The following is a 24,391-nucleotide window of genomic DNA, read 5'->3' on the forward strand; positions in this document are numbered from 1 at the left end:
TGTTATAATATGGTAACCAGAGAATGTAACTTTAAGTGCTCAGTAGGTATAAAACCACTACACCCTCTTCTCTCTCACTAACCACTAACCAACTAAGAACTAACACACTGTCCTGGGCAGACAGCCCATACAGCTGAGGTGTGTGCTTGAACCTTAATTGGATATAAGCACGAACATAAGTTGAAATGAAATGAATAGACCTACCCACTGAGTCGTTAAAACTCGCTCTGGGTGAGCCGGTACGGGTTTCGAACCCAGTACCAGTGTTATGTCCGATGACTTAACCACGACTCCACCGAGGCCAGTAACACAGAATCCCTTTCATACTTATGTGTAGACGGCTTCGCGCAAACGCTACAGTGTTTAAAGTGAGTCTGTGCTTCATAATGTCATGAACGTAAATAATTATCATGCTTGATTCTTGAATGACCACTTTTTGTATTTTCCTAGCTTTCCACTACCCCATCCCCCAGCCCACCCCTCAGCCCACCCCGCCAGTTGGATGATCTTACAATTGTCATGAAAACATTGTGTATTCAATTATAATTATCGTCAAGCCCCCCCCCCCCCCCCCCCCCCCCCCCCCCCCCTTCCAGGAAAGCTGAAGATTTGTGTATGTCTTTAAAGTGTAACACTAACTAAAGTAGTGTCGGAAATATAATAAAAATGATTTTCGTCAATTATTTGTTTCATATTAAACTGACAAGTAAATATTTTGTAAATACCTATTTAATGATACTCTACCTAATTTAGCATTTACTTGTTTGGACTCTCATTGATGTACAAGGTGGTGTTTACTCTTGAAATTGAAATAAAGATGTCAGTAAACAGGAGATTTGTGACCTTTATTGGAACAAACTATAACACATTTTGATGATATGTGTCAATTTCATTTACCCTTAAACAAACTTTTAATTTAAAACTGCAAGTTAACCGATTATTTTGAATCGCAGCATAAATTATTAATTATGACCAGTATATTTAGTGAATAAAAATTCAATATAAGTACATTAGAAATTTACACAATCTTGCAACCACTTAAAGGTGCTATATTAGAAGTTGTATGTGAGCATCTGTTTGTAATAAAGAAGAGTAGCCCATGCAGTGGCAACAGTGGATTTCCTCTCTCAATATCTGTGTGGTCCTTAACCATATGCCTGACGCCATATAACCGTAATTAAAATGTGTTGAGTGCGTCGTTAAATAAAACATTTCTTTCTTTCTTTCTGTTTGTGATAAAGATTCTCCAATAAAAATGTATTTTCTATTTGTAGATAAAATTATTTTCTATAATCATTTATGAGCATATAGTTAAAGGTGTAGTCTTTAAATGTTAAAGCAAAATTTAATAAAAACATGATTTGCAATAGCTATCATAATGCAACTTTGAAATAGCACCTTTAATACTGGTATAATAGATCACAAACTCAGAATGGTTCCTGACAGTTTTTCTCAAAAGTTACTTATAAATGTTTACAAATATTTTGTTTTGGAGAGGGATAGGGGTAAACCGTCATCAGAAACAGTTTCTCACATACTGTAACAGCGATGAAACTGACACATGTTGACCAAAATTTGTTGTTGTCTGTTCCAAAAAGTGCACAAATCACTGGCATCTTTCTTTTGATTTCAAGACTAAAAACCACCTTGTACATCAATGAGAGCCAAAACAGGTAAATGCTAAATTAGGAAGACTATCATTAAATAGATATTTACAAAATATTTACTTGTTTGTTTAATATGTAAGAAATAATCGAGGAAAATCATTTTTATTCTATTTCCGACAGTACTGTAATCTCAGTCGATGAAGTAATCAATGGGAAGTAACTCGTCAAGCCTTTGGGCGTTTCGTCACCACGTAATTGGCCAGTCGCGATGCACAAATCACTACTCTATAAGCGACTGAATCAGTAGTTAGTAATCCCAGTTCATTTCGCTACATAATAAGGATGTAACCACATTAAGAAGCTTGAAAACACAGCGAGCGACTTGATGGCTAGCTGGATGGGACGGTCACAATTGCGATATAGGGGTGGCTTATTTTATTTCAGGATTCATTTATTTAAAGGGACATTCCTGAGTTTGCTGCAATTGTTAAGATGTTATCGATTAACAGAGACTTTTTAACGATTGTAATTACATATCAAATATATATTTCTGCATAAAATGTTAGTGGCTGTATATTAAACGTTTTTCTGGTCAAATTTCATTTTATTTACTAAAATATATTTTGGTCGTACGTACGAAATTATTTGAAGACAAAATCCAGTTTGGGCTTCTTACAACTATCAAGATGACCAGAAACACATTGAATATACAGACACTGATATTCTAAACAAGAAAATATATTTAATATGTAAGTTTAATCGTAGAAATATGTTATTAGTCGGAAACATCTTACAATGCAGCAAACTCAGGAATGTCCCTTTAAGGGTTTGGGATTGGCAGAGAAACCAAATATAGACTTGAAAGACATTCGTGCAAAGGAGCTCGACTGTATTTGGAGAATGTTATATAAATAGTTCATACATAAGAAGAATATCACTTACCACGGCGTTTGATATACAATCTAATTAAAATTAGCTCCACTATTACATCACTGGTAGGATTCTGCAAGTAAGGTTTTGATTGGTGAACATGAGCTCCAACTGGCTGGTGTTAGATCCACATGTAATAGTGGAGCTAATTTTAATTAGATTGTTTGATATAGCAATACCGGTTGGAACGATACAATACCAAATGAGTCTGTGTCCAATGAGAAGACTCCTGCGACGTACGATTCTTCATGTGAATGTTCTGTCACTAATCGTGAACTTTGATATTGGAATCGGTTAGGAAATACAGGAAAGAAAGAAGGAGGTTTTTAAAGTTTGTTTTGTTTAACGACACCAGTAGAGCACATTGATTTATTAATTATCATTAACGTATTTGGTAATTTTGACATATAGTCTTAGAGAGGAAACCCGCTACATTTTTCCATTAGTAGCAATGGATCTTTTATATGCACCATCCCACAGACAGGATAGCACATACCACGGCCTTTGATATACCAGTCGTGGTGCACTGGCTGGAACGAAAAATAGCCAAATGGGCCCACCGACAGGGATCGAACCCACAGCGACCAGTGACGGATCCAGAAAATCAATTTATGTAGGAGGGGGGGGGGGGGCAGTGATATGAGGTGGAATGCCAAGGGAACTTTGGGGGAGGTTTGGAAGGGGATCTTTAACAAAAATGAAAATTAATATATAATAAAATTATAACTATCGCAAAATTTAGGGGGCCCGGGCCCATGCCCCCCCCCCCCCCCTAGATCCGCCTCTGCCGACCGCGCCTCAAGTGAGCGCTCTAAAAAAAAAAAAACAAGTAATAATAACTGGGTATTGCTATGTTGGTGTTTAAAATGTGGTTATACCGGCACTTGGTTGAGAAATATGGAGAGAAAACACCCACATCCGTCCACGTAAACCACTTCTGTCCAATAAAAAGCAAAGGACATTAATTCTTTACATGCAATTTCCCCAGTTACCACAGTCTACAAAATGTAGGATTCGAACACAATAGTATACATTTTAAAGTCATAACCGCAGGACGTGCGTTTTTAGAAGTGGGTTTAGAGAAGCTCTTTGTGTACGAGACGAAACAATAAAAGACACGTCATAGGGTACCATAGGGTGCGCACCACTTTCATACCCTGATATCCCCTTTTTTACATTCCTGTAATATTTCGCACTTTTTTTTCACATTTTGAACCGACGACCTGTCGCACCTGGTGATGGTGCTCCGTCATTGACCCCAACTCTTCATTGCAGCCGAGTGCAACTGCTCGTTTCGTACAACACTTCTGTGATCGATTCGCCGTTAATTACGTTATTCAAAATCTCCGAAAGGAAAACCACAAACCTATTCTGATGAAGTAGTTTTCCAAGTAACCACCAGTTATTATTGCGGACATTAAACTGACATACATGTAAACACGTGTACACGTACATCTCTTAATTTGTTCTTCCTGGTAAACCATTAGCGTAATGAGCATTGTAAATATCATGTATCTCTACTTTGTGTACATTGTGGAGACTTCGTTACTGCATTGTACTTACATGCGATAGTGCTTGTTGCGAATCTTCTGTCATACGCAAGGGTCCGCCCATCTGTCTTCATTAGATGATCAATAGTCTTACAGGTTTCCACCAGTAATTTGATAGCGTGTGCAACTACAGGTACGAAACCAATTCCATAAACAAGAGTTCTGTGTATTATAACGAAGCTCCCACAACATGCGTGGTATATTACCAGAAGGCGCTCCGTAATTTGAATTAATTACTTCGCTGTAATAAGCCATATGATGTGGTGTGGTGTGTATGGCATAGTCCAGGTTTCTTAGAAGGCAGGTGTCAGGTGAATTTAGGGATAAAAGGAATTGTAGTTTCCGAATATTTGGACACCAAAACATCCAAACAATGTGAAGAATATTTGCATCTATTAAAAAAGTATTTTAAACTAACATTGGTGATTTACCAGCAAACTGAAATAGACAGCAATTTCTTGGATTTTTGTAGAAATACCAAATTGTTGAAGAATTCAGAATAATTAGAACGCTACTTTCCTGATTCACAGACGAAACAACCAAAGAGTGGATGTTTCATCCGGTTATTTTACGAAGCAATTTACAGATTTTTGTTCAACACATTTCAATATTTTGAAAACTTCAGGGTAATTTGAAACCCAGGTTTGCGATTCATTGTCAAATCAACCAGACAGTAATCTACACAGCTGTTGTCCGAGGAAGTATATTTTCTTTCCATTACGTCAGACTTGGAGACAATTTCAAGCAGATTTGGGGATTCTTAAACAAAATAAAGATACGGTGATTCATCCAGTTTTGTGAGGAACAATACTAGCTTTTCAGGATGTTTTTTTTTTATCTGTTCCCAATATTCTACAGTTAAAGCATGTTAAAAGACAACCACATCTGGCAATCGAATCATCATCTGAAAATATGTGGTAGATATTTATTTACAAAGGCAAGTTACTTTATTTAAGTTATTTATTGATAGGCCATAAGCCTATATATAAAAGTACAGACTAAATATATTGATAATTCGGAACCAGTTGATTTTTTTTTTATAAAAGCCAGCAGACTGCGCAACAAAACAAAAACAAATATTATTTTTTATTATTGTTACTAATATTTAATTATTTTTTAATATTTATTTATCTGTTTACTTTAAAAAAAAACCTTTATTATTACATTTCCAAAAATATCCAAAGAAATACAATTGCGCATTTGAATGAATTTGGTAATCATACGGTGATTCACACAATAAAATCCTGTAATACATCGATTTGTCTGGTTTATATGCAAACCCCTAACTTTTTTCTTAAATATTCAATTCATGAAAAATTCATGACAACTTGTAAGTCATATATTCCACTCTTCAAAAAACGTAACACATAAAAGCAACTACTTGGATGTTTTCTATAGAAATCACATTACTGGAGGACATTACATATTTGGTGTGAAACGTTCGACAATATGCTGTAGCTACAATATAAAAATATATAACTCGGCGACTTGTCCTTTATGAAGATCTGCTATTTGTTTTCATAACATTTCTATTATAGAGGACAAAAAAGCAACCGATTCATTCCATGTAAATGAGCCTTCTAGCTTTCCTGCAATATAGTTATAAAATCTAGAAATAGGAAACATACAGGAGATATTAAGGACAATTTTGAAACGAACATAATTCGACATTTCACAATCAAAGTATGCAACTTGCCTTTCACCAAAATGGTGTCTATAACGGAGTTTTTACCTTCATTGCGTGTTTCGTTGGAATGTCCCTGGTATGTACAATGGAACTAAAAGTTGGTGTCATGCTTATATCGGACGCAGATTATCCATACACTATGGAACGTGTTGGCGCTGCAATAAGAATTGCATTTGACAGAGTTAATTCTGAAATCCTCCATCCCAACTATAATCTTGTACCAGTGGAACGAGCTTATGACGATGTTTGTAGTGCTCGGAATGCTACAGGTAAGTGTCAGTGGTGGGTTTATTTTGTACTGATGTTTTGTTTCTGTTAGGCAATCTCGGTGGTGCAGGGGGAGACGCGCTATAGTTTAGGACATGCACGGTCGGGATGGTGCGCTGGGTTGTGTTAGTGAATGTGCTGGGGTTTTAGCATTGCATTCATATGTACATTCTGGATACAATATTTCAAATTTTGTTTTGCGGTTGGAAGAAAAATAAATTGATATGTAAGGAATTAATATACCCTGAGCTACTACAAATATTGGGGTGGTGAGAAATACACTGAGTATATAGATAAATACACTGGGTATACAGCTCCTAAACCGGTAAATGTAAGTCAGTAGTAATTCTAATAGTGAGAAATACACTGGGTATAGAGATCCTAAACCAGAAAATGTAAGCCAATAGTAATTCTAATAGTGAGAAAGGCTATGCTGGTCGAATATATATTACAATCGCGACAAACTTCAGACCTGTAGTCTCTATATCCTGTATAAATTGCAAAGATAACCGAGGTCTGCGTGTCGTTGGCGGAGTGTCGAAACCATAAATTGAATAGAAACATGATTGTTGCTGGTTTGGTCTTTGCTTATATGGTGAGACGTTTTCATTATTTATTGTATTCAATTGTCTATACAACTAATTATATTGGAGGTACCTTGAACTATAATTCCAGCTTTTGTGAATTCAGTGATTCCATACAGTATGATAAGACATGGATCTAGTATTTCTGAACGCGACTGTTTTCACGGCGTGCAAGCATAGTAGTTGATGCTAGGATATTAAATAGTTTCACCATGGAACAGTCACCGTATATTTAGCCACTATTGATGTTGTAGTCCAGTGTGTGGTCTTACCCCCAAATGCAAATAAAGTTAATTGTAAACTATGGCAATTTTCATGTCTCGTACCTATTCGAAAGCATGTTTAACTCATAAAAAATGTCCACAACAGGTACTTTTGTAATCAGCGTTTTGCTGAAAAACAATAAAAATGACAACCAAAATCCACAGAAACTTTTAGAAAAACTGTCAATACTTGTTTGTATGTGTTATTTGTTTGTTTGCTTGTAATTTTGTAAAAGATAAAATTGCATCAAAACCATGTAAAACGAATCATTACAGAAATTATTTTACCCTCTACGATGCTTCTAGAAAAAATATTCTATGTAGTTATTATAATCAGTAATAAGTTCCTCGTATTTATAAAAAGAATATCAAACATCTAGGACAAAAGTGGTATTTAACCATTTTAGCTGATCCAGTAAAAATATAGAAAACCAAAAAAAAAATCACCGGAAAAAGACCGTACAAAATACAGAAGGACAAACAGATATATTATTAATAATGTACAATACATATATACAAAACAAAAACACAATTACATAACCCATTCCTTGTGGAATTATGAAAGACGTGTAGGTCACGCATGTACCATGACAATAATAGAAATATGATAACATTGTTTGTATAAAAAAAATTCTCTACGGCGTTGTAAAACATAAAAATAGGTTTTATCTCTTACAAACGCAATGTTAGGCTCTGACAGTAAACATAATTGGGCCGACTTTACAAACCCTGTTTATGTCTTACACGCGTGTAACTACATACATTTACAATGCTTAAACACCTGTTTATGTCTTACACGCGTGTAACTACATACATTTACAGTGTATGTCTTACACGCGTGTAACTACATACATGTACAGTGTTTAAACACCTGTTTATGTCTTACACGCGTGTAACTACATACATTTACAGTGTTTAAACACCTGTTTATGTCTTACACGCGTGTAACTACATGCATTTACAGTGTTTAAAAACCTGTTTATGTCTTACACGCGTGTAACTACATGCATCTACAATGCTTAAACACCTGTTTATGTCTTACACGCGTGTAACTACATACATTTACAATGTTTAAATACCTGCGTCCATAATTTTCTAAATCAGGTAACAACATAAAAATTGTACAATAAAACTGAGCATGTTGATTCAAATTAAAACGAAGGTCCTCGTATAATGGACAGTTTATAAAAACATGAATTTCATCCTCAACAGATTGATTATCACACATAGGCGTACGGGCTCCCTTTTTGTAGGGAGCAGGCTGGATTTTGCCTGAATTAAACGAAAATGCCCGAATCTGGATAACAACATTTATTCATATTAACATTACTACCAAACAGCGACATTGGGTTGCAAACGAATGCATTTTTACACGGATTACAACATATTTTGATGGAAATACATGGCAAAATGGTATCAGGTTAGCATATTTTGTCCGAATATCTCTAATATTTTTGCCCGAATTTGAGATTTTGCTCCAACACCGGGGGGGGGGGGGGGGGGGGGACAGTTGCACCCGCCCCCTGTCTCGTGCGCTGATGTTATCACATATAGGACAGAATCGCTGATCCGCCGACAGATTCACATATTAGCCGGTCTCTAACCGAACAGGAGAACCACCATATTGAAATTTAGCAAAGGCACTCCTGTATCGGCCTGGTATTGCAAAAAAGCAAACCGAAGACAAAAGAACAAGAACTCTGTGGCAACATTTAGGACTAAAACACAATGCATAAAATTATGTTTCATATTCAGTTTTACATTGAATATTAGGTTGATAGTTAAATGCAAAATAACGTGTAAACTAATTTTTTGAGAAATGGTATTAATTCATGTTTTATCATGCATGTAGGGATACAGGCACGGACAGACGTGAAATGAATGCCAACGCAAATAACATTGATGTAACAGATTGCATATTGATTACAAAACTACTTGACGTCAGTTTGAAGTTTCCAACAGAAAATTTACACAAGACAAAATAATAAAGAAACAAACACAATGTAACAGATTGCAAACGATATTTAGGCATTAAACAAATTGCAGACAATATTTAGGTATTAAACAATGTCTAATTTGAAATATTGATTACTATAAATTAGTCCTAAAATATTTACATTTTAAAATACTTTTTATTTTACATATGAAGAGTTTAGGCGCAAAACGCGATATATCCATTTTTCATTTTCAGTAAAAGTGGGGGTTTTAATTGGCGTATATCGCATTTGGATAAAGAAAAAAAATATAAAAAAATAATAATAATAATAATAAAAACCCTGGATTTACCCAATACAATTTCATAAGGATCAATCACGTTTTGCAGCAAATCAGCGGACCTACAATAACGGCTTTAACTAAAAAGTAAAAAGAAAATGGTTTATATCGCGTTTTGCGCCTGAATTCTTATTATATTTATTATAGAACATCAATATAAGCATACAAATATAGACTAAAATTTATTATTAGGCAACACGCCATTATATAAATGCATAGTGCACTACGAGTGTAGCCGATGTATTTCTTCCTTACTGTTTCCATTGAGCTGGAGGTGTTGATTAAAACAATATATCACTGGTTGATCAGAAAAGGGATAATTATGTAAGAACACTATTGGTGTCAATTCAATGTTTGATTATTTGAAGAAACTAAATTCTGAAAACGATGACACCGGAAAATGTAAACTCGCTGATATTGTACCCATTATGAATTCTACAAGACTACAAATGATGAACTCAAAGAAGAAATAAAACTATGATTAGGATGATGAATGAATCTTTAACGATACCCCAGCACAAAATCACATGGGCCATTTGGTGTTAAACAAAGGTACTTAATGATCAACACCACTATACAGTTCTAAAGGTATTGATAACAACAGTGTAGACAGCTATGACAGAGTCAAATTTATGAAAGACACAATGAAGCATATTAACATTAAATACACCCCATCCCCCACTAGAACTAGTTTTAAAATTCCAAGAGATACATAGCATGCGTTATATTCGTCACTCTCGAGGAAACTCAACAGAAATTTGCCACTCATGCATTGCGACGAGGAACTTCACACGCATTGGACGAGAAAAAACGATGCATAATGAACATGAAAAAATAACAGTTATCATTTTCGAATATTTCACTTCAGCATGCGATATTCTGTTTTATTAATAATGTTTAATATTGTTTTTGATATTGGCGTAACTCCTACAGCCCGACTGAAAGATGATCAGCTTGAGAAATTACCGACGTATTACATTGTTACGTTGTCTGGGAAACTTATTTTTTCTAATTAATAATAGACAAGCTTACTCCATGATTGATAATAATTTCGTATTACATACATTATAAGAAGTATTAAATGAAACTAAGAAAAATATGTATTGTGCTTTTATCGATTTTCAAAAAAAGTGCTCTATTCTGTAAATTTGAAACCAAGTTTTTCCCAAGTTACTTATATTTTCATTTCCGCTAAAGGTTATTTCAATTTTACACAAATTATTGAAAATTATGCATTAAAATTGCTTTTTGGATAAAATGAAAAAGGCTCAAGAGTTACCTCTCCTGGAAAATGACGTAGTTTTTTGTATGCTATAGCCCAGTTGTAAAGCGCTCGCTTGATGGTCTATGGTCGATTCCCGTCAGTGGCCCACGACTGGTATATCAAAGGTCGTGGTATGGGCTATCCTATTTGTGGGATGAACATATAAAACATCTCTTACTACTGATGGAAAAATGTAGTGTGTTTCTTCTCCAACCGGCCTCAGTGGCGTCGTGGTTAGGCCATTGGTCTACAGGCTGGTAGGTACTGGGTTCGGATCCCAGTCGAGGCATGGGATTTTTAATCCAGATACCAACTCCAAACCCTGAGTGAGTGCTAACCGAGGCTCAATGGGTAAGTGTAAACCACTTGTACCGACCAGTAATCCATAACTGGTTCAACAAAGGCCATGGTTTGTGATATCCTGCCTGTGGGAAGCGCAAATAAACGATCCCTTGCTGCCTGTCGTAAAAGAGTAGCATATGTGGCAACAGCGGGTTTCCTCTAAAAATACAGTGTCAGAATGACCATATGTTTGACGTCCAATAGCCGATGATAAGATAAAAAAAAATCAATATGCTCTAGTTCCTTGTAATGTTGGTGTACGACCAGGACAAAATATATCACTTTTTTCATTTCCGTTAGATTTAAATGACTTAGAAACATTTTAGCTACGAAAAAAACCCAGCAATACAATATCAACCACTTTGTCACTTTCTCAAGAGGTAATTTTAAAACTAAAATGTTTCAATTATGCATAACAATAAAGACACAAAAATTGTAGCTTATGTTAAATACCTTCAGCGTGTATTGAGTAAAGTTGGACCATTAACAAATGCTAAGGAATATTTAATCAACAGTCTCAAAGTTTGTTTTATTTATCACGTGACTGTCAGATGTGTTCCACAAGGTTGTAAAACCTATACGGATGTAACGTCTGGAGTTTTAGTAATCTAGATATAATTTAACGACTAAACCTCTAGTTTTGAAAATATATATTATGTATTAACAAGTCGACACCAAGCGTTATTGTCAGTGGTGCATTTGGGATATTCTTCATTGTCTATTAAAGTTAGAATATTGTTAATTGTAGAGAATCTTAATTGTATTGTATATTTTACATATTAGTATCCCAGAAATATAAACTATATGCTATACCAAGTCCTTGGTATATATATATATACTACTCAAAAGAATTTAAGGGTCAAAAATGTATAACCAAATAAGTTTCAGAGTGTATTAGATTGATGATGTAAACTACACCAAATTTTTTATTTATTGTTCCATATTTACAAAAAAACACAAATAAACGTCACTGTATACAAGAAAGTCACATGACATGCTGTCAGAGTTCAAGGTTGTCAAACATGGATTTTACACATTAGAACATTCGTTTAATAGTGTGTGAATCCACCCCTGGCGCGAATACACTCGACACATCGTTGCCTCATGCTGTTGATCAGACGTCTGAAGAACTCTTGGGGAATGGCCTGCCACTCTGCCATAAGAAGTTGACCCAGATCATGAAGGTTGGCCGGAGGGGCATGGTTATCCCGAACTCTCCTGCCTAATTCGTCCCAGGCGTGCTCTATTGGGGCCAAGTCAGGCGAATATGCTGGCCAATCCATCCTGGCGATACCTTGTTGTCTGACAAAGTCCGTTACCACCCTGGCGCGGTGGGGTCTGGCATTGTCATCCTGCAGAACTGCCCCGCCGCCAATCTGCTGAAGGCCTGGGAGAACCAACGGCCGGATAATCTCATTCAGATAGCGGATTCCATTCAGATTGCCATCCACCACATAGAGGGGGGTCCTGTGGTGGATAGAGATGCCGCCCCACACCATGACGTTGCCACCACCGAACCGGTGACGTTGTCTAACGTTAACGTCAGCGAAGCGCTCCCCAGGACGTCTGTAGACACGAACCCGACCGTCGTTGAACTGGAGACTAAACCTGGACTCATCAGTGAACATCACTCGACCCCACTGAACACGTTGCCACCGCAGATGAAGCGTGCACCAGTGACGTTTGGCCGTTCTGTGACGTGGTAGGAGTGGTGGTCGAACAGCCTGGCGACGGCAGCGTAGATTATTGACTCTCAGGCGATTGCGTATGGTTTGATCAGACACTCGAGTTCCAGTCGCAGTCCGCAGATTGTCACGTAATCGGCGTGCAGTGGTTGTGCGTTGACATAGAGCCGTATTGGTGATGTAGCGGTCCTCTCTATTTGTAGTGCTTCGGGGTCTTCCCGAACGTGGACGATTTCGAACAGAATTCGTTGCTTGGTACCGTTGCGACAGTCGGCCAACGACACTCTGACTGACACCAAGTCTCAGAGCAACATTTCTTTGCGTATTGCCATCCTGAAGCCAAGCAATAGCCCTTCCTCGATCTTCGATAGTCAGTTGAAGTCGTACCATTGTCGAATTTGGAGTGTGCACCGTACACGAACGCAAGCTCCAATTATACGGAAATTCAGCATTGGCAACATGGAATACACGTGCAAAGTGTGCAAATGAAGCGCTTTGTGAAAAAGCAAGTTATGGGCACTTAGCAGACCTTTCGCTTTCGCCCTAATTTACGTGCAAATGTAAGCATGTTTTCGCCATTAGAACTAGTCGACAGTGTCAATGACAATGGATTTTAATTCATTTATGGGTTGCTTAGACCCACTTTCGTCAAAATGGAACAATACCACGCGTGACATTATGGTCCATCTAATATAATTGACATTCATAAAATAATGTCGAAAATATCGTCTGACCCTTAAATTCTTTTGAGTAGTCACTAGATTAGTGTGGTTTATGTAACATTACTCATGTACCCGTTTGAATGTGTTGTGCATAAAACATGATGTTAAACAAATACTATTTGACCAAAAATGGATAATGTTAAATTTAACACATCTAAAGGTATTATAACATGAATGTAAATTTCAAAATTAATTGGTGCTAGAATAATATGTAAATTTAGAATTGGTAATGTCAACTTGTTTTGTACAATAATAATGAGAGCGAAAATAACACCTTTTGCGAATACCTGATACCATCGGTGTTACGAAAGTGATTCACCGGTGCATGTCATCACAGCTGAACTTATTCTAATGAGCTCTGTGCTTATTTTGATTTAGTAAACTAGTTTGTGAGTGGCAGTCCTCTGTGGGGATGCAAGAGGGATATCCAGTAAAGTATTTTCGAGAGTGGTTTAGGGTAGAGTGATGGAAGTACATGGTAAAACGTTTTCACGCTAGCACCGAAATGTCTCTGTGATTTTTGAGGGGCGGGACGTAGCTCAGTGGTAAAGCGTCCGCTCGATGCGCGGTCGGTCTGGGATCGATCCCCGTCGGTGGACTCATTGGGCTATTTCTCGTTCCAGCCAGTGCTCCACAACTGGTGTTACAAAGGCCGTAGTATGTATTATCCTGTCTGTGGGATGGTACATATAAAATATCCCTTGTTGTTAATCGAAAAAGAGTAGCCCATGAAGTGGCGACAGCGGGTTTCCTCTCTCAATATCTGTGTGGTCCTTAACCATATGTCCGACACCATATAACTGTAAATAAAATGTGTTGAGTGCGTCGTTAAATAAAACATTTCCTTCCTACGATTTTTGCACGAATTTGATGTTTTGCACACCCCACCCCACCCCACCCCACCCCACCCTGTCTCGTACGCTTATGGTTGTGCTTGTTTGAAGCATTTCGACTTAACACAAGTGTAGAAGTTGCATCTATATAAGTCTATGCTTATGCAATAATGTTGTGTTTTACAGGTGTTGCAGCCGACCTGTTTTATACAGAAGATGTCGTCGCACTGGTTGGACCAGCCTGCACGTATGCATTGGACGGGGTTGCTAGGCTTGCGGGCTTTTGGAACATTCCTATTATAACGGGTAAGTTGGATAAATAAATAAATAAATAAATAAAGAAAGAAAACAATAAAACCCACCATATAAAAACCGTAAACAAAAGACTAAACACGGACGGACGTCCACGCACGTTTTCCGTGCGTCGGTGGCCGTAAAAGCGTTCATACTAATCACGGAAAAATAGTCACGCACATCTTCTCTCCGTCGAGAAAAAACAAAATAAAATGGCCTATCGAGGCGCCCTCAAGAGAGGGTTTTGTTTTGGGTTTTTGTTTGTTGCTCTTTGCTTTCGTGTGTTTGTTCGTTTGTTTATCTGCTTACCACATGTTCCAACTTCTTTTGCCACATCTTCCCATGCAGCTCCGATTACAATGATTTTTATCTGATTTCTCATATATGCAAGGCCGAGACCTTACAGCGGCGATCAATGTTTCGTCATCCATCTATCTGTGCAAAATAACAGAATGAAAACAAAACAAAATTGGAAGTCGCGGTACAATGGTAAAGATATTAAAATTAAATAATTACGTCCCTTGACACGCACGGACGGAAAAAGTAGTGCATGCACGAACTGAAATTTTCCGTCGGTGGACGTCCGTGCCGTGCTGTGCTTAGTAAGAACGACTTTTACGTCTCCAATTAGAATTAAATGTGATTTGCCGTGCACGAGTTTTTTTTTCGGTACCGACGGAAATCGTCGGTGGACGTCCGTGTTTAGTATGAACACAGCCTAAGAACGACTTTTACGTCTCCCATTAGAATTAAATGTGATTTGCCGTGCACGAGGTTTTTTTTCGGTACCGACGGAAATCGTCGGTGGACGTCCGTGTTTAGTATGAACACAGCCTAGACTTTCTTCCTCACTTTGCAGCTTCCGTCATGTTTACGTGTACTCGGAAATTGAAAACAAAAAAATTGCGCTTACATAATACAGTTTGGACCACTTTATTACCATTTCCAATGGGCATTTGATTCAACGTTTATTTAACTGTCAGACAATTACGCAACATATAGATAGCAAAATATACTATGGTTCGAATGTTAACCCATTTTAGTTGCACTGGCAGTTACTAATTTAAAACCGAATCAAATAAGTACTGACGTTAAGGCACGAGATGGACCACAATGTAAACGTACATTGTGCGTTCAAATTGAAAATGGCACATTTTTCAAATATTAAAAACTTAGCAGACACTAAGCATTAATAAAAGTGATTCCTCCACTAAATAATATTTTGTAAAATACAGTTCCTTGCTTGATATATACACACACACACACACACACACACACACACACACAGGGTGAGCTAGTTTGTTTCATTCTCCAACTAGTGTACTGTTCTAATTTGCATAGTAGGAGGAGTTTGTTTTGCTCCACGAGTAATATATTGGTCTAATATGATAGTGTATTTAGCTCTCCGGTTAGTCTATATACATGTATATATATATATATATCTATCTTATAAATTCGAACATCATATGTTTTCGAACAGCTCATTTATACGCGATTTTCCACGTGCATACTGAAGGTGTGACGTCAACAAACATCGCAGATTGACAAGAAGAAGTTGTGCATCGTTCGCTACAAAAATGTTGCGTATAAAACTTCCTTGTGTAATTATGGCAATTAATTCATTGAAAAATAATGTCAATGAATCGCTGTCCAAGTTTTGGGTACATACCATCATGTAAATACAAACGTAGAACTTTACTGCATCGGCTACATCTGAACTCGATGTATCATCTGCTTTGTTTATATAAATATTGAATACGTCATTCACTTTAAAGGGAAATAAATCTGATTCTTTTAGAAAAATATGGAAGCCCGGTTAGACCATTTCTTATTAACGTCTGCAAGACTTTACAATATTCCTTTTCTGAAGGTACGGGTTCCTTTTTCTTTTTTAGACTACTTCTCGCACTGAGAGATCCAGATCATGTCAATACACCCAAGAACATCTTCCTAAGGCATATTCTGCTATAATAAACGATCGCGTAGACATCCGTAAGGCTGCGAAAAGGTTTTCAGTCCCAGTTACAACACTGTATGACCGCTGTAGAGGGAGATTGACGTGTCATGTAGCAAATCTCAACCTCAAACCTTTTTATCTAAAAATGAGGAAGCTAAAGATCTTGGTCACATCCAAGACATGGCATACCATACATACACATTCTTGTGCTGCTACGGAACATTGTTTATTTGTAGAAACTATCACATGTTCGAAAACATATTAAGACGTAACTTCCTCACAATATCTCCAGACACGATGTCGGAAAAAACGTTTCTGCTACAACCAGTATTGTGTTTAACATCTATAATTCCGTCTGTTTCGTGGATTATATTCCAATGAACAGTTAAGAAAGATTATTTAGCTTTTAATTCAGAATTCATTACAGAAATTTGCAATATTTGCTTATCTGTTCGAAAACATATCAAGCAGTGATATAATTATGTGCTAAATAGAATCTCACATTCGTGGTAATTTTATTACTGCGTGTGTGTGTGTGTGTGTGTGTGTGTGTGTGTAGGTGTGTGTGCGTGTGTGTTTCTGTATGTATATCTGTAAGTGTACGTGTTGGTGTATGTGTGTGTGTCTATCTGTGCGTGGATGCGTGTGTTTATCTGTGCGTGTGTGTCACACTGTGTGTATCGTGTGTGTGTGTGTGTGTGTGTGTGTGTGTGTGTGTGTGGCATGTACACGTGTATATATCAGAACAGGTGATATATGTTTATGTTCCCTTATTCCACCACCATTCAACAATAATTTACTTGAACATTGTCCATTAAATGACAGAATAACTAAAAATGAGTAAAATCGTTGAATATTTTAAGGGGGCGAATATTTAAAGGGGGAGGTTTTATTTCGTGGGTCGGGGCGATTCTATTTCAAGGGGGGTATTTCGAAATAGATTCGCTGGGGGAAGAAAAGTTTGAGGAGGCGATTCTATTTCGTGACACCGGTTCTACTCTCGTCTGTAGACAAAGCACCAGGCAGTGAGTCATAGATAGATTATTCTATAGACATCCGTATGTGTATTCTGACGCCGACTCTACTTTGTAGATAAAGCACCAGGCAGTGAGTCATAGATACATTATTCTATAGACATTCATGTGTGTATTCTGACACCGGTTCTGCTCTCGTCTGTAAATAAAGCACCAGGCAGTGAGTCATAGATCGATTATTCTATAGACATCCGTGTGTGTATTCTGACGTCGTCTCTTCTCTGTAGACAAAGCGCCAGGCAGTGAGTCATAGATATATTATTCTATAGACATCCGTGTGTGTATTCTGACGCCGACTCTACTTTGTAGATAAAGCACCAGGCAGTGAGTCATAGATACATTATTCTATAGACATTCATGTGTGTATTTTGACGCCGGTTCTGCTCTCGTCTGTAGACAAAGCACCAGGCAGTGATTCATAGATCGATTATTCTATAGACATCCGTGTGTATATTCTGACGTCGGCTGTTCTCTGTAGACAAAGCGCCAGGCAGTGAGTCATAGCTATATTATTCTATAGACATCCGTGTGTGTATCCGTGTGTGCATTCAGACGCCGGCTCCACTCTTGTCTGTAGACAAAACACCAGGCACCGAGTCATAGATACATTATTCTATAGACATCCGTGTGTGTATTCAGACGCCGGCTCTACTCTCATCTGTAGACAAAGCACCAGGCACTGAATCATAGGTGAATATCCTCATCACTATTACAACAGCTTTCCTTTTGCAATCAGTCTAGCGCAGAGATACCATATTGAATATGCTATTCGTAATCGCCATGTATTATATGACAAGTTTTATTACACATTTGTTAGAATTGTACGTGGTCCAAGTGTATTACTTGAGTAGATTAACGCATATTATATTATCAAGTATGTTGTGTGAAATCTTCCTTTTACGGGTAAAACGTGTTTGCCCAGGACAGCGCGCTTCACATTCCAATAGATACAAGGACGTAAATCAAGTTAACTGAAGGAACCTTCTTGTTCTTAGCTTATGACATGGAGTTGCCCAGCTAGTTGATTAACTCATTAACTGAACACCAATTACTCAAGTCGGCGCATTAGCTAATTAGTTCACCAGTTCTGAGTTAGTTAATTAATTAATGGGTACTCCGACCTTTGCTACCATAAATGATAATGGTAGGCGTTAATGTAGGATATACATGTAAATCAAGTTCATTATAAATATTGGAAGTAAATACCTAATGAAAAAGAACCAAACAAAACTGCTATGTTATCTGTCCACAATAGTTCTCCTTCCAAACAGTGCAGCACAACTGGTCAAAGGCCGTGGTATGTGCTTTCCTGTCTGTGGGAACGTACACATGAAAGATCCCTTGCTGCTAATGGAAAAATGTATCGGGTTTCCTCTGACGACTATATGTTTGACATCTAGTAGCCTATGATTAGTTAATCAATGTGTTCTAGTGGTGTCGTTAAACAAAACAAACATTAACTGTCCAGAAGAAGAACTTGTAAACATGACAGACATCATATGTATGTCGGATGATAAAACTGAAAAACAAGAATCAAAGTCAAGACTTTCCATGTACTGGATATTCCGGATAACAATATTTCATTACAAATACGGGCCAGTGTAAGATGAACAGTTATAGATCGATAAATTGTAATGCGCACCTGTATGGGGTAGTTATATAAAACTCATATTAATTTTTAACACTGGTAAACTTTGAAATACCAATCAAATGCATTATGTTTTTTTCTAGCACAGCATATTTTAAAAGCTTTGAATCTGAAGCATATTATTCTGACGTGTCTCCACTTATCAACATACCTATAACCCTAGACACAATATCTCGTTTTACCCGTTCCAACCGATTGATCGCGACCCGTGTATATCAAAGCCTGAGATATGTGGTATTCTGTCTGTGAAATATTGCATATGGAACCACAGCAGGTTTCCTCTTTTACTCAACATCTCGTGTCGGTTACTAGCCGAGCCGTAGTTCTAAAGTGCTGCCGGCGTGTTTAAACAATACATTTTCCTTTAACAAACGTAAAAGAGAAAAACCTACTTCGCGCACCAAACCGTCCTGTTGAGCATTTCGCTACGTCCCTTGATATTCGAAACCAATCTTAAGAGTATGGAAGACACGATTTAATCAGCTAGAGGTTCGTACTAACGTTCGTCATGACATGCCGCACTATTTTCAACTACTGATCATCTTCAATGGCCACACTAGTGTGACCTAAGTCATTTTTTACGAAACTTCCATAGAACTTTGGATCAAAGTATTTAGAAATACTGGATAATTCCATCAACTAAAATGACACTGTGTCTTTGATGCGCTAATGATTTTCGTGAGCAGCGACAATATGGCTAATGTTCGGGTAAAATACACCGGGAAGCCGTGCCAGGAAGTGCGGATATTGTACAATATTAAATTTCAACGTAAGTGGTATTATAACATAATTTAAATTAATATTTAAATGCATTATCTAGTCAGTGTGTGGTATGTAGTATGGCTTTAACTTTATTATTAATATTCCGTATAGTTATCAGGGTTAATTGCATGGTTGGTTATTTGTTTGTTGGAGATTATATATATATATATATATATATATATATATATATATATATATATATATATATATATATATATATATATATATTAACGCACTGGCGCAGGGTGTAATTAAATCCTTTTTGGGTTCACAAATTGTCTCATGCCGTTGCTGGGACTCGAACCTGTGGCACCGAATCATCCGCAGACTCGACGGTTGAGTGGGATAAATGGGATTAACAACTAATCGGTCGTAAAAGTTGTATACGGTGAGAATCGAGTTGCCAGCGCGCTCAGACTAGCTTGACTGGACAGTCGTACAAATCCTGATAGCCAACTTTGTCGTGACAGTTGGTAGTCTGTGGCTAGCATTACATTGGGCCCGAACCATGAACACAATAAAATACTAACATGTTGGTCATTAAATCTGTATAGGATTTTTGATCATATACCACCTAAATGTTGCGTTATACTGAAATCTGTAAAAAGATCGCTGCTTAATAGGGGTCAGTTTGTACTGCACGTATACTGAAACACAATGAAAACGCAAAAACAACTTTTCATTGCAAATAACGACAAACTATTAATGAATTGATGGATAATGTAATATGACATTAATGACTGGTATTCATGAGATACATTCACATGGAAACATGGCCAGTTATCATCAGTAATCGAGTTGCATTCGTAATCGAAAAGTTCAACACCACCACCCCCACCCCCACCCCCACCCCCACCCCCCACCACCCATATCAAGGTCCGTATGTGGTGTGTCCACCATTGGCCCGTGAGCATGCGTGAAGACGACGGGGAAAGGATTGGCATAAACATCTCAAATAAGCCACAGGGATGTTCCTCCACTCCTCCTGCAATGCCTGTGCAAGCTCAGCGACGTTACGCGGTGGTGGCTGGCGGTGACGTACACGACGTCCTAACTCATCCCACATGTGTTCAGTTGGGTTCAAATCCGTTGAAACGGCGGGCCAGTTCATAACGGTGATACCGGTTTGTAGCAGGAATGCCTGGGTAATTCTTGCAGTATGTGGACGGGCATTGTCTTGTTGAAACAGAAGGGGACCTTCTGTTATTCAGTGACTGCGCAAAAGTGGCTAGAGAACTGGTCTTAGAATAACGTCAACATAACGCTGGGCTGTAAGGGCATCGTGGACAATGATGAGATCACTCCTGAAATCACAGCTGATTGCCCCCCCCCCCCCCCCCCCCCCCCATACCATCAGACAACCGCCGCCAAACCGATCACGTTCCCTCACACATTAGTCAGCGTACCGTTCATGGAGTCTCCTGTACACATGTGCTCTTCCATCGGCAAAGGAGACAAAGAAACGGGACTCGTCTGAGCAAACAATGCTCCGGTAAAAGGCTGGTGGATGATTACCATTCTGGAGAGCAAACTGTAGTCTCGCAGTACGATGTCGCGGTGTCATGATGTTACCGTTGTACGGGCGTCTGCATCTGAGTCCAGCCGTTCTGAGTCGACGGATGACCGTCATCGGATGGTAGGCCTTCAACGACGTCCTATCGTGTTGCTTGCTGTCATCGTCGCAGTTCTGAACCGGTCACGGAGGTGGTGTCGTCGAATCTGCCGATCTTGGCGTGGGGTCGTAACGGGACGTTGACCAGGTCGAGGTCGATCACGGACACTCCCGGTCTGTTGATGACGTTCAACAAGTCGTCCAATAGTTGATGGATGGACTCTGAAGGTCCTAGCAACTTGGCTTTGCGAAGTCCCCCCTTGAACCATGCTCAACGCTCGCTCCCTTTGTTCTTCTCTCAGTCGTGGCATTCTTAATGTGACGAGGAATATGACACAACGTGACTTTTATGTGTCCACATACTGGTATTTCACGTGCATTGCATGCAGCATGATTGAGCATATAGTGAACGCATTTCACACCATTTTGTGTGTTTCTGCTATTGTATGTGCAATGGGAACAAAACCAGGATTAAAACCCGGACAAAAGTACCAATTAATGGCTTCCTCTCATCAATTGTTATTTTACGTCCAATAAATATATTTTTCATTAATCACAACAAAATATTGAAAAATATCTGTTTTGCGTTTTCATTGTGTGTCAGTATATATTAGATGAGTTAGAAGATTACGATGGTTTCTTTCGACATATGTCTGCTTAATACAGGTTTCACTGTATTCAGTTTTTATTATTTGTGTACACAGTGGATTCAATGGCAGAAAAGATGTTCGTATTCGTGTCGTCATTTGTTAAAAACAGTTCTTATTATGTGTGGTGTGCATCCAAAAGGAATCGATGAACTGCAGTGCAACTCTATAATGAATAAAGTTAAAATTCGTATAGCAACATTACGTTTTAATAAAGTTAAAATTCGTATAGCAACATATTATTAAGTTTTGAACCCATGCCAACTTAAATATATATATTTTTTTAAATCATATGTAGATAAAATAATTTCTTGACAAATTATGTAGATTTGATTTCATTATTAGTACAGGAATAAAAACAAAATGCTAGAACAATGTATGCAGCTTCACATGCATTGTCACTGAAGTAAACACGGAGACTAAAAGTAGAACTGCGCCTGCTTTTGGTGTTGCCTGTATGAAAAAAGAAGATTTATTTACATTCAAATTTGTTTCATTTTTTTTTTTTTCAGTTTATATGGATTTACAACTTAATAATATGTTTTTCTATGTATTTTAACTTTATTCGTGGCGGGATGTTGCCCAGTGGTAAAGCGCTCGCTTGATGCGCGGTCGGTCTAGGATCGATCTCCGTCGGAGGGCCCATTAGGTTATTTCTCGTCCCAGCCAGTGCACCACGTCTGGTATATTAAAGGCCGTGGTATGTGCTATCCTATTTGTGGAATGGTGCATATAAAAGACCCTTGGAAAAGCTAATGGGAAAATGTAGCCTGTTTCCTCTCTGAGAGTATATGTCACAATTACCAAATGTTTGACATCCAATAGCCGATGATTAATAAATCAATGTGTTCTAGTGGTGTCGTTAAATAAAACAAACTTTAACTTTATTCATTATAACATTACATGCCAATTCATTGGTTTCCTTTTGACGTAAACGGTGTATTAATCCCATCACTGAACCAGTCAGATTTATTAATGGAACATTCAATAACGCTGTTCAGTTTAAAACGATTTTAACTTGACACCGTTATGTTCTTATTTAAAGGGACAACCTGAGTTTGCAACCATCGTAAGACGTAAAACAATTTTAACTTGCCATCGTTATGTTCTTATTTAAAGGGACAACCTGAGTTTGCAACCATCGTAAGACGTAAAACAATTTTAACTTGACACCGTTATGTTCTTATTTAAAGGGACAACCTTTTAACTAAGACGTAAAACAATTTTAACTTGCCACCGTTATGTTCTTATTTAAAGGGACAACCTGAGTTTGCAACCATCGTAAGACGTAAAACGATTTTAACTTGCCACCGTTATGTTCTTATTTAAAGGGACAACCTGAGTTTGCAACCATCGTAAGACGTAAAACAATTTTAACTTGCCATCGTTATGTTTTCTTAGTTTGCATCGTTGTAAAGGGTTATGTTCTTATTGAAAGGGACAACCTGAGTTTGCAACCATCGTAAGACGTAAAACAATTTTAACTTGCCATCGTTATGTTCTTATTTAAAGAGACAACCTGAGTTTGCAACCATCGTAAGACGTAAAACGATTTTAACTTGCCACCGTTATGTTCTTATTTAAAGGGACAACCTGAGTTTAACCATCGTAAGACCACTTGCCATCGTTATGTTCTTATTTAAAGAGACAACCTGAGTTTGCAACCATCGTAAGACGTAAAACGATTTTAACTTGCCATCGTTAACAACCTGAGTTTGCAACCATCGTAAGACGTAAAACGATTTTATTGTTATGTTCTTATTTAAAGGGACAACCTGAGTTTGCAACCATTGTAAGATGTCTCTTTGAAAACGTAAGACGTATAAACCACTTTTAACTAGGTGCCATTTATCGTTTATGTTATCTTATTTAAAGGGATCCACCTCTAGCATTCATACACGCCAAACAGCGTTGTCTCATGGACAGAATCAGCCTCTGGATCAGGTTCTGGGATAACTTCTGCCATTCATCTTGGAGTGCCTGCTCAAGATGCTGAATGTTGTGGAATTGACGCTGTTGAAGACGTCGTCCTAACTCATCCCACAAATGCTCGATTGGAGAAAGGCATTCCAGGACAGGGATGTGTGCATTTACCAAAACCTGCATGGCTAATCTCGCAGTATGCGCTCTTGCGTTGTCCTGTTGAAAGGTGTGCAGATCTGGATGAGCACCAAGCTGGGGTACGACAACTCTTCGCAACACGTTATCGATGTAATACTGGGCTGTCACCCTTCCATGGCATACATGCAAAGGTATTATGTGGTGATATTTGATTCCGCCCCAAATCATTACACTTCCGCCTCCCCATCTGTCAGTTTGGACAACGCACTCATCTTGATACCGTTCTCCACGACGACGTCAAACACGTAGGTCAACGATAAAGCTCTCAATCATAATGGGAGGCGGAGTGTAGGTCAGTGATAGAGCTC

At 38.0% G+C, this 24,391-nt stretch overlaps 1 protein-coding gene across 1 annotated transcript in view; it reads left to right on the forward strand.

Moving 5' to 3' along the window:
• Positions 1–5,913: 5,913 nt before the first annotated feature.
• The window catches only part of LOC121381508 (atrial natriuretic peptide receptor 1-like), a 73,787-nt gene continuing 55,309 nt past the window's right edge, over positions 5,914–24,391 (forward strand). Inside the window, exons 1-2 of the mRNA XM_041510831.1 lie at positions 5,914–6,043; positions 14,195–14,314. Coding sequence (XP_041366765.1) covers positions 5,914–6,043; positions 14,195–14,314 — 250 coding nt within the window. The remainder of the gene's footprint in view (positions 6,044–14,194; positions 14,315–24,391) is intronic.

Source organism: Gigantopelta aegis, chromosome 9 (assembly GCF_016097555.1).
Source record: "Gigantopelta aegis isolate Gae_Host chromosome 9, Gae_host_genome, whole genome shotgun sequence".
Classification (NCBI taxonomy): Eukaryota; Metazoa; Mollusca; class Gastropoda; order Neomphalida; family Peltospiridae; genus Gigantopelta; species Gigantopelta aegis.